This window comes from Mercenaria mercenaria, chromosome 18 (genome assembly GCF_021730395.1).
Source record: "Mercenaria mercenaria strain notata chromosome 18, MADL_Memer_1, whole genome shotgun sequence".
NCBI lineage: Eukaryota > Metazoa > Mollusca > Bivalvia > Venerida > Veneridae > Mercenaria > Mercenaria mercenaria.
The window spans coordinates 55,790,956-55,803,571 of NC_069378.1; the positions used below are offsets into that span (position 1 = coordinate 55,790,956).

At 36.1% G+C, this 12,616-nt stretch overlaps 2 protein-coding genes across 3 annotated transcripts in view; both read right to left on the minus strand.

The window, feature by feature from the left end:
* Positions 1-590: 590 nt before the first annotated feature.
* Positions 591-8,820, minus strand: LOC123538387 (uncharacterized). Its single transcript, XM_053530157.1, has 9 exons — positions 8,758-8,820; positions 7,888-7,938; positions 7,503-7,532; positions 6,093-6,233; positions 4,486-4,632; positions 3,911-3,997; positions 2,969-3,156; positions 1,667-1,798; positions 591-742 (listed from the first exon to the last, which is right to left on the minus strand). The coding sequence occupies exons 1-9, from the start codon at positions 8,780-8,782 to the stop codon at positions 644-646; spliced, it is 900 nt and encodes a 299-aa protein (XP_053386132.1). The 5' UTR covers positions 8,783-8,820; the 3' UTR covers positions 591-643.
* A 2,326-nt stretch (positions 8,821-11,146) lies between these two features.
* Positions 11,147-12,616, minus strand: part of LOC123538386 (protein jagged-1-like) — a 48,204-nt gene continuing 46,734 nt past the window's right edge. For both annotated transcript variants that reach the window (XM_053530153.1, XM_053530154.1), the window contains 2 exons: positions 12,334-12,465; positions 11,147-11,297 (listed from right to left, as the gene is read on the minus strand). In XM_053530153.1, coding sequence (XP_053386128.1) covers positions 11,199-11,297; positions 12,334-12,465 — 231 coding nt within the window. In that variant the 3' untranslated portion in view covers positions 11,147-11,198. The remainder of the gene's footprint in view (positions 11,298-12,333; positions 12,466-12,616) is intronic.

Below are 12,616 nucleotides of genomic sequence, written 5' to 3' on the forward strand. Positions count from 1 at the left end.
GACATGCAAGGCAAGGTAGAGTTAGGTTTTGGACAAAGTAATTTAATAAATGTTTAATGAACCATAAATTAATTACAGATTCTTGTACGATATACACTGTAGGTCAGTTGTATAATGTAGGGATTATGCATGTTTTTTCGTGTTAAAACGTCTGCAGAATCCCGAAGGATTGGTTGGTGCACTGGTCGATATCTGGTCACATATGGGTCCATAGAAAGTGTTTCGTATCCTTGAACAAACGCATGCGCTATATCTGAATTTAGTAAAACCAGCCAATCATATCTGGTTTCTATACTGTTAAAGTTGACCTTATGTCAAAAATGTTTTATTACAAACAATCTTACTGATATACTACACACACTTCTCTTATTGTAGGCATCAAATAAAACTCCTACTTGTGCTTTTATCGGAGAGTATACAAATCTATGGGTCTTACCAAAGTGATAGTCATCTTTGATATTTCATCATACAATTACTGTATATTACACCAATGGCGAAATGAACAGTGTTAATAAGCGCATGTCATTCCATCTATTACATCTGATATAGTTTAGATGATAATAAATAAATAAAAACAAAGGGGTTTTGTCTATTAGTATGTTTTGTGTATTGTATTCACTTCGTGACACATATATCAGTCATTCTAGAAAATTGTGTAATACACAGTTGGATTCTGTGCGTTGCTTCCACCGAGCTGTAATTCAGTGATATGTGGTGGGTGACCACATGTCTGGAGAGAAATCTGGAAGAGAAAAAAATCATTATGAACAAGTAAGAACATGTTGTTTGCTTTCAAAGCCTATTGCAATTGGTGAAACTGTTAGCGAACAGCATGGATCCTGACCAGACTGCGCGGATGTGCAGGCTGGTCTGGATCCATGCTGGTCGCAAAGCCACTGTTGGTTTTCTCATGGAGCGGCTCATATGTAAAATTTACGACGGCTACACTTCTAACGAGTTAGGACGAAGGATATCTTGTAACCTTGGTGGATTCAAATTTATTGAAATGTAGCAATTCATGATACTTCGTCATTAAATGTTTTAGCTGCTAAAATGTCATATTTGTTTGCCTTCCCTTCAAGTCGAAAAAAATATACAAGATTGAAGTCCATAACCCTCAAAAGGAAATTCATATTTAAGAAAATATAATTATAAATACATGTAGGTAACAGCAAACTAAAACAGAAAATGGCGCGAAAATATTGGGCCGCATAATGGCGTTGCTGAAATCACATAACAGATATACACTTTAAATTAGTATATATCATATTTATAATGAAATAATAACATTACAGAACATTGGTTATACACCACGACTACATTTTTCTTACATCAAACATAACTTTCCTGTTTTATTTTCATTTAGCACAGCACTGGGAATGTTCTTCAAGAAAATGTAAAATAAAAACACTTAAAGTGGGTCTTATACGTTTTACATATATGGAATTCTGTATTGGTGACTGCATTTTTCTGTTGGACTTTTGGCCTTGCTTTTGTATACTTGTAATGCAAACTTGTCACCCTAGGTGATTATAAATGTATTTTATCTAAGTTAGATGAATATCCCTGAAAAGTGCTGTAAATGAATACTGATTCTTAGACTTGAAAACCACAATAAAACTTACATATTTTTGGATTACACTCTTTATTTGATATTTATACATACCTTAAAACCACTTTCTGTACATCCTAGAAAAATTCCGGACAAACTTTTCTCGGATGAATACAGCCCATTGTCAAATGCTGCGATTGGTGTCAGGTCCGGTATGGCACCAGAACTACCACAACTTGACATAACCTGAATATCGCATAAGCATACTTCTACTAACATATACTTTTTGTAAAATGTTTCTCAAATGACTCTTTTTGACCATTCTGAAGGTATATTCTATATAGTTTTATGGATATAAATCTAAAATCGATGTTGCTAATTTCAGGCCTGGACCGGTCTTCTTCGCATGTCCGGAAGTGATTATCAATAGGAGCATAAACGTATTTAAAAACTGTTTTCTCACAACATTCACGTTTTTGTAAAACTGTTAACATTTCATAATTACAGAGATTTAGCATGTGCCGGTATCCTTTGTAGTGTCAGGAATATCAACTTTAATATCAAATCTGTGTTTTATAGTCATTTTCATTGGTCTAAATACAGTCCCGTGATCAGTGATAAAAATTATACTTGCTTGAAGCCTGAGCCAAAAATTAATGTTAAACTACCTGGGAAAGACGATATCGACCTCAAGCTACGCTTTTGGTCAATAGCACCTGCCCCAAGTCGATAAAACCACTTGCGACCTTACTTTTTAAAAGGCAATAATTGTATAATAAACCAAACTTAAACGATTGTGCAATAAACTAAAGCTCAATTTCATATAAATATATACAAAAATATGATTGTTTAAAGTGACAACAGACGGATTCATGTAAATGATTACAATATAAACGGGTGTTCTTGAATCAGCTACACTAGTAATAGTACTCACCATTTGCGTTTTAAAAAGTTTTGTTTTTCTTCTTCAAACCTGTTTATTGCATATAGACAGTGCTAGTTGGTGAGGGTGGGAAGGGGGGGCGTTGCATACTCCATTACCTCTGGTGAACAGACTCAGTCAAACCGGGTCTGCTATTTTTCTGCTTGGTTGCATTATATGCTTTATGCAGATTTTATTAACTATCAGAACAGTAATCTTTATATGCCGTGTGACGGCTGTAAAATGTCTCCCCTTACCTTGATTCAGTATTGTTATTTTTTCTGATCCGTCGGAATCACAGAGTCTATTCAATAGGTGTGTAATACAATAGCGCTTAAGAAGGTGTTCGAGGGCACGAGAGGTGGTATATATTTCATTAAAACATAGTCTGCTCTTATACTGCTTAGTTGCATTGTTTGCTTCCAAGGCATCTTTTTACAGATTTTATTATGTAAACTATTCAAAATATGTAAATAAAACATTAAAGTACACACATTAGTACCCTGTTGCCATGACGACGAGTTTTGTGGTACTGCACATTCTGTGAGTACTAACGCTTCGTGGGAAGCATGACTTCCGGCAGAACATTGTATCGCATTCTGGTTGGCAACCGGGATTTGATAAGCGATTGCGCTTGTTGCGTCAATGTGGTCACAACTTGATAAAGTTGACTTAGGCACCGCTGATAAAAAAATAAACAAATAATCCAGGAAGTATTTCACAAATAACTTGAAATATATTATGTACAAGACAAATTTTGCATTGATTTACAGAACATTTTCATTAATATAACTTGATATGAAAACTTTAATGTAACGAACTGCAATGAAAAAAAAATCGGTCACACATGACTCTCTGGAATATTGACAGAAATTTAAAGATTTGAAATAACATTTTTAAAGTCGCTCTCTTTTATATAATTAAAGAATGATATTGCTATAAAGATATGTCAGCTTTAACAAACTATTGTCTGTGTTTATAAAGCGTTGCTTTATCTATGCATACTCGAACTTTTTCCTTGAAATAATCTAATGTTTTTCATTTGCATTGACCCTTGAAACCCTTTCTTACACAGCGACATGTATGTAAGATTACGTTCAAGTTCAAGCTAGACCTCAACCATAAAAAGATTTGGTGGGGGTGGGGGGTTCTAGCATTATGTGTATGGATTATAACGTCATTATAGTGACGTCTTGCACGTTGGGCAAGGGAAGGCTACGTTTTTTGGAACGTGGCTTTACCTGTTGCATAGTCTCCCTTGTTTTCCCTCCATGGGAAAGACAGAAAAGTCTACCCATGGCACGTGATAGGACTAATGTATACTTTCCCGGCCATGTTGGCAAGAACACTTGTGTCATAAAAGCCTTATCTCAAGAAAGCGTTTTGCTTTACGTACAATTTTTGAACTCAATTTTTAAGGGATGAAATAGACGCACTTGAAGCTGTCGTAGATAAAGTCGTGGTAGACGTTACAGAAGATGTTGCGGTTGAAAAGGGTGTCGTCTGCTTTGTTGTTGATGGCTCTAAAAGAAAAAAAAATATCTGTTTTAATTCTATAGATCTACCTTAGAGTATCAATTTTTTTATTTAGCAATTTTTGTTGGTTCATCATTGTCTGAGTTAATATTTTCATTTTTTTTAATATCACCACCACCATCATCATTATCAGTACAATCGTAGTAGGCGTCATTTTATCATGAAAACCATTATAAGCAAATCAACATCATCGTCATCATCTATTCTTTCTTCGTCATCTACGTCAATAGTATTGAGGAGGCTGCGCTTTTGGTGCGTGGCATTCCCTGTTTGATATTTTTCTTTGTTTTTAAGTACAAAGTGAAACTTTTACTAAGCTATGAAATGTTTCTTGCCCTAAAATTCAGTAGATAATGAGAACATTTTATTGTCTTTTTATCCACAAGTTGTTTGGGTTTTTTGTTGTTTATTTATAGGTTTTATATCAGTAAATGTACAGGCAATGATAGATGACAAAGTTAAGATTATGTCTTACGTGTATGGTGTTCCGTACAGTGTATACCATGCCATCCGTTGTCACATTGACAGCTGTAGTAATAATCATGCGAAACTTGTCTCCCGATACAGGTACCGTGTGCACCACAGTGGTTATAACAGTGATCATAGTGTCCGGATCCTTTAGCTAAATATATAATGCAACGTACATTTTGGTTACCTTGTATACTGTAGGTTTAGCAGTGAGAACATATCCAGGATCCCGAAGCATAGTATAACTAAATATTTTGTAAATAACGAGGCCCATGTGTGCAATAGTGGCTAAGCAGTGCCAAGTATGTCACAGTGACTTACAAGGGTAAGTATCGGGAACATAGTATGGCGTAGTGGGTTAGTAGTGTAAGTATCGGGTACCTTGAGTGCCATATCAGCTAAGCAGTGTAAATATTTGGAACCTAAAATGCCACACTGGCTTAGCTGTGTAAATATCAGGAATCGTGTATGCCACAGTGGCTTAGCAGTGTAAATTTTAGGAATCGTGTATGCCGCAGTAGCTTAGCAGTGTAAATATCGGGAATTTATTTGTCACAGTGACTTAGCAGTGTAAATTCCCGAGTTTCCTGTACAGTAGCTTAGCAGTGTAAATATCGAGGTCCATGTGTGCAATAGTGACTTAGCAATGTTAATATCGCAGTCTATATGTGCTATAGTGACTGTGTCCTGCTAATATCGAGAACTATGTATGCAATGGTGGTTTAGCAGTGTTAACATCGATAGCTATGCATGCCATGATGACTTAGTAGTGCAAATATTGGAAACCATGTATGCCGTGGTGGCTTAGCAGTGTGTAGGACACCATGATACCGGGTCTTCATTAAGAAATTTTGTGTATTGTTCGTACCATATATACTACAGTGGTTTACCTATTTCATCAGTCAGTGATGAAAGTTGGAATATCCGGGGACTAAATGTAGAATTTCATTAACAATATGGGGTATCAAATACACATGGATGGTCTGTACGTAGTTACCGTAGTCCATTCTGCCTTTGACTTTTTTTCTTTTCGCTGTCAAACCATAGGGATCAAAGCAATACTTACAATATTGGCACTTTTCACCTGTCCAGTTTTCATGGCAGTGACATCCCGATGACGTCATTTGTCCATGGTAATAACACGCGCTGTTATAGTTACTATGTGCAGTTATAATATATTTTTGTCTTTACAAATATAAAACAGGTGGTCCGCAAAGTTCAGTGAAAATAAGGTAAGAAAGTATTTAGTACTGTTAGAGCGGTGTTGTCTCAAATGCGTAAGTTAACTATTCATGCATCGTTTTATCTTTGAATAAATAATATGCAGCAGACCTAAGTTTTGATATATCGATACATTATGAAAAGGTTATACGCCTAAGGAATAATTTCACGAGGGCGTAGCCTGAGTGAACTTCACACGCGGCGCATAACCTATTGTTATTGTGGACACTGAATTGGAACGACGGTCAGTCGCAAACACATCATTTGTTTTCTTTGCCATTCCATTTTTTTTAAATTATAATTTTAACCTAGAAAATTGTTTTCCACACTTGTAAGCCAATTACACAATATAATATGTATACACTAAAATATCTAAGAATTTTCTCCGCTTACGTGCGTATTGTTCCGTACAGTGTATGCCATACCAACCATGGTCACACTGGCAGATGTAAGACATATCATGATGATGTGAACCTTGTTTCTCGACACACGTCCCATGTTCACCACAGTGGTTATGGCAATGATCTGTGTGCCCTGATCATGGGATTAAATACAGAAATTTAATGCTCAGTTCCGATACCATGTACTAGTATACCACAGTGGTTTGCTCAATTTCAGGATTCCAGATCAATCAGACAATGAACAAGGTTCCGGGATTCCGGCAATAAATACAGAAAATCAATGTAAACTTCGGTGGCACAAGAGTGTGTTAGACAGTGATCAAAATGCCAGAAGATTCTTGGAGAAAATATAGATTTTGACTTTTATTCGTGAATCATGTGCAATAAAGTGGTTTAGGCAAATATGATAGTGCAAAAATTCTGAATCTTTTTGTAAACAATAGTTACAACCAGGCTTCACACTTGATCTTCTAATGTATAGTATTTTTGCCCTGTGCAATCCCGGTACATGGTTGTTTAGTAGTGATGATGGTGCTCTGTTTGTTTGTTTGTTTGTTTTTTTTGCTTTGGGTTTAACGCCGTTTTTCAACAGTATTTCAGTCATGTAACGGCGGGCAGTTAACCTAACCAGTGTTCCTGGATTCTGTACCAGTACAAACCTGTTCGATGCAAGTAACTGCCAACTTCCCCACATGAATCAGAGGTGGAGGACTAATGATTTCAGACCCAATGTCATTTATCACGGAGAACATACGCCCCGCCCGAGGATCGAATTCGCGACCCCGCGATCCGTGGACCGACGCTCTACCTACTGAGCTAAGCGGGCGTGTGTGTGATGGTACTCTTGTCCTAGGTCTGTATACAAACATTCAACGTTCAATGAATATTCGTATCAAGCGCACCATAGTGATTTTGACAGCGACTTATCTCCTGATTCTAGCTGAATATAGACAATTTATGTTCCATGACGGGTACCATATTTATTCGTAAGGCTTTGTCAGCGACGGATCATATTTATTGACGAAAAAGACGGAAAAGCTTTGGAGTACCATAGAGGAATTTTACCTTGTGTTCTGTGCAATAAATAAGTGGCCAGCCGAGAACCAGCTGACCTCTCGCAATTAACTCACAGAGACAAAATCAAAGTTGTTTGATATCGCTGACATGCCGCACGATATGTGCTATACTATGTGTTTCGACAAAGGTTACAATTACATGTCATTGACACATCTGTGAAAGATATAAGCAATACGTTTATATATAATTAGGAAGAAAATTATCTAAACCGAAACAAAGATTCCTTTCACAAATTAGAACAGCTGATGTTTTTAAGCATTAGATATATTTATTGCATGCGTTTTCCTTGCTTTGCAAACATATTTAAAAGAAATTTAAATTTTACCATCGAGTAAATATCGTAGAAGCTGCTCCCCTGAAAAATTATATTTCAGTTTATAATATCGCTTATATGAAACAAGGGAATCCTCACATGAAATACTATATAGCAGTTAATAATGTGTTATACTCTAATAAGCTAACTGTACTGTTTACTAAGCTATACTATTTATGAATTTCTTCCACTTAAGAATGCATTTTCGAAAATATACATTTCTTTCCTACAATCAGAGTAATAAAAGTAAATAGACGTTGGTTTAAAAGCTCTGTTTCAGCGTCTACAATATAAATGACATGGGCAAAAATCGAAATTTAATCTCAATAGGTTTAATTAAAATCTTTTCTATAACAAGTATATATCGTCTGCTTGAACTTTGAATATTTAGACTTACCGCCCCTTGAAAAACTCGTGTGGCTAAACAGAAGTATAGCTACCAACACAATTCCTGCAAATAAAATGATCAAACTCGAAAGAAAAACTTCGGTTTCAATCATTTGCTAGAACAGGAAATATATGATACAAATTAAAAATGTTTGAAATTACGATTTATCTTCTTCCTTTTTAGTCACCTTTTCCAGTCGTAACTTCGTTTAATTATCTAAACCTTTCAATAAGTCAGGTGTTTTTTTTTAGATTATAACATTTGAGAATTATTAATCGCGCGAACACCTCAATACCCCACTCTACGTTTTATAGGGAATATTATTGTCATTGATAGCATGAAATGTTTTCGACCTTTTCGCTTGTATGTATTAGGATAATTCTGTTGTAATGGTCTGAAAAGCCCTCGGTACCGCAGCTGAGAAGCCAAATCCTAATCAGAGAATTTTAAGTATATTGTATCACCATACACTTGGAAATGTCTTGAAAGACAGACCCTAAATCGAATTACTTATTGGCTAGAGGGCTGATGTGTGTGTTATTTAAATAATTAAGTCGCGCCACGTGAAAACCAACATAGTGGGTTTGCGACCAGCATGGATCCAGACCAGCCTGCTCATCCGCGCAGTCTGGTCAGGACCCATGCTCTTTGCTTTTAAAGTCTATTGGAATCGGAGAAACTGTTGGCGAACAGCATGGATCTTGACCAGAATGCGCGGTTGCTCAGGTTGGTCCGGATCCATGCTGGTCGCAAACCCACTATGTTGGATTTCCCGTGGCGCGGCTCAGTTTTATACAAACAATAATACGAAGAATGAAGATCTACATGAAAAAAAATCATGAATGAGTTTAAGCTTGAGTTTAAAACATTTAAAGGTTTTTCCTGGCAGTTTTTTATTCCTCATTATTTTGGATGAAGTAAAGTGCTGGTCTTATCAAATTTGAACTAGGTAAACCCATGACATAGATAAGTACATTCATTTGCATCTTATACGACGAAAGTGTCTATTTTACGTCTCCTTTGCTAACGAAAAATTGAAAGACAATGTAGGTATAGTGCATGCTAACGAGAATTTGAAAAACAATATAGATATAATGCATGTTGTTGATATTTGTTGTTGCTTTTTGTTACTTTATCTACAGAATCCCGTTTGGTGCCCGTTATTGCTAGATAAGGGTACCAACGTATCCCTAGTGTTACTTCAGATATTCAAATGCGAAATGAACGTGTGCTAACGCTATTCTATCGTAGAATGATTAAAACGTTAAAAAGTATAAAATTTCTATCAACGTTAAGTACTAAATGTCCATGAAATACGCAGGCATGTAAGCATTGTTTCTATTATAGGGCCGTCCTATGTTTATGCTTTACATCGGAACGCGCGTATGTAAAAGATTATGTCAATAGCGCGTGAGTGCGAGAATTATTCTGTTAAAACACATCTATTCTCTTGTTAAAATATCCCCTTAAACAGCAAAAACAGCATTGGTTCTGTATTTTGGTTTATTATGTCTGTCTCTGAAACGCAACAAATTATGCAGTCAGACAACATCCAGTTTAACAAGGTTTTGTATAGTTCTGCTCATTGTTTTCTCGTTTAGGGCAAATCCATTATTTTAACTGGGGACCATACGCCGCTTTTCATAGAATTACATGCAAGTGTATCATTGAAGGTTCCATGTGCACCACCGTATGAACACATCTGCGAATATCTCTATGTTTTTGTACCTGTAGCATGTGTAAATGTTGACTTCTGCTTATCCCAGGGTTAAAGGACGTGGACAGTAGCATGCATTTCCACTACCGTCCATGAACAGGCTCAATCATACCGTGCCTGAAACATTTTCGTTTTGGTCGTGTTGGGCGACTTGTGAAGTTTCCACTAATTCTATTTCAGTTGGAAAATATTGTAAATGAGATTAATTAAAATGCTTGAAAAAAGATACTTTTTCCTATTTTTCTTGTTCGATTTCACGTTTGCTTTTAAATTAACAAACTTTCTTCTTGAATTCTCTGTAAATATCATACATAGAGGATATTACATGAGTGTCTTTTCATATCGAATTTATTAAACGAGTTGAATAAAATTATAAAATGCGAGGCTCTGTCGAGCATTTTATCAATTTTATTCAACGAGTTTAATAAATTCAATATGGAAAGTCACAAGTGTAATATTCTTTTTATCACATGTTAACCTTTCTTGTCGAAACATCAAAAAATCGACTTTCTTTTACTATATAAACAAGTCGATTTGACCAATGTCTCCTATACTATAAATGACGTCGACGTCAAAGCTTTATTACACTAGTGTATTATCATTTTTATTTAATGGCTTTATTACACTCCCGCGACGTCAAACATGTGATAAACTTGTATAAGGCATCAATGTAAATAATTTCACGTGGCGACCGGACCGTTAAGTATTTACACATGTAAAATATCTTGAGCAGTTTTTTTATTATTAATACCTTCAATGTCCGTTATGTACAGTTACAACATGAGCAGTATGTTTATATGAATCAAACTCCCACACTATATGATGTTAGGGCGAAATGCATGTTTTGATTACATAAACCTTGACAATGAAACATTTAGTTTGAACCAGTAGTATCGTGTAGTTGTGGTACATTAGAATTAGACAAGAAAACTCCTTATATTTTACCTTTGAATGTAACCTTGAACTTAAAATTAGGAAACTGGCACTTGTACTCTTCGTCTAGATATAATTATTTCTTGAAAAGGTTATTTGGATATCCTATGCTTGTAATTGTTATAGACAGGTTTTCGGATGTTGTAGTTGGCAATCTTTCGTGTTATGTTGTATGTTTTCGCAGTATCCACAAATAACGGAAGATATAATCAGGGCATCGAAAACAACGTAAAATCTTTTACCTCTAAGTGTGACATTGACCCTTGACGTATGCGTCTGTGTTTTGCATATATCACGGCGGCTTCTTGCCATCAATGTTTATAGTATTTCCAAGTGGCTTAAGTGTCCATGCGTAAGTAAAGATGTAAAAAAGGGAACAATAAAACTGACAATTTGATCTTCGACCTCTAAGTATCACTCACACACGCAAGCACGCACGCGCACACACACATACACACACAAACAAACAAACAAAAACACTTCCACTTGTACACATACTAACTTCAAAATAAACCACTCATAAGCTGGGGATTTTCGACTGGACTCCAAACTCAAATTCTTTAACCTCGAATCCTGATACAAGAATGACTGATACGTGTAATAAAAGAAAAAATATCGGTATTTGTTTTCTGCTTTGATTACTTTCAACGTGACAGACATTTCAATCCATCTACACTATCGTGTAAAACATGTTTGGATTCTGTGTGTTGCTACCACCAAGCTGCAGTTCAGTGATATGAGGAGCTTGGCCGCATGTCTGTAGAGCAATCTGAAAAGAAAACATCAAGATACGTGTACCCATATGTGCTTGTAACACGTTGTATCCTAATGAATGTATGCTGATTTGTTTTAGTTTAATTAAGATGACAGTTTTAAGCTTGTCTGAACCACAGTCTGAGTCAGTTTCCTGATAAATACAGTAAGTTGCATCAAATGCGGTGAAGTGGTGACATCACTTGGGCTCAAACCCTCGACCTCCTAATTAGATCTAAGTACAATAAACGTACCAACGTTTGTTCAAATGTTCGAACGCTTTGCTTTTGTTTGCTCATAGTTAGATGAAAGGATATTGAAAATGAATTAAAACTATTGTCATATGTGAGGTTTATAGATGCAATTCATTTCTTAACACCTTGATGACTTAAAATTAGCAGCACAAATATCTAACGAGCCTTCTAGTATTAGACTAATACAATTTACAAAAACGGTATACTTGATTTATACCTTGAAACCATTACTTGTGCATGTAAAGAAGATTCCGGAAAAAATCATACAAATTCAAGAAATGCCTTCTTGATTTATACCTAGTAAACATTACTTGTTCATACAAGGAACATTTCGGAAAAGCTCATACAAATTCAAGAAAGGCGTCCTTTATTCATATCTTGAAACTATTTGTTGTGCATGCAAGGAAGATTCCGGACAAACTCAAACAAATTCAAGAAAGGCATTTTTGCTTTATACCTTGTAACTATGATTTCTGCATGCAAAGACTTATTTATTTTATTTTGGAGTTTGACGTCGCGCCGACACACTAGTGGAGGAAGACCCCAGGTGCCATTCCGTGCATTATTTCATCACGAGCGGGCACCTGGGTAGAACCAACGACCTTCCACAAGCCAGCTGGATGACTTTCCCGCATGAAGAATTCAACTCCTTGGGTGAGTCTCGAATCCACATCGAAGATGGGCAAGTGATCTGAAGCCAGCGACCTTAACCGCTCAGCTATAGGGGCCCCTTCTTTATGCAAGGAAGATTCCGGACTCATTAAATACGAATTCAAAAAAGACATTCTTGATTTATACCTTGAAACCATTATTTGTGCATCCAAGGAAAATTCCGGACAAACTCCAGACAGACGAATAAAAACCACGGTCAAAAGCTGCAATTGGTGTGTAGGTTGGTATTGCATCCGAACTGCCACAGTCGGCCATTACCTAAATATTATTCATCTTTATAATGAAGCAAATGACTTTGTACTCGGTGAGATTTATTCTATATTTCCTCAAAGCAATCAAATATCTGTTATTTGTTCAAATGTATATACAAGCCAACCTCTGTAGAGCAACACCCTTTGGGGAATACAAA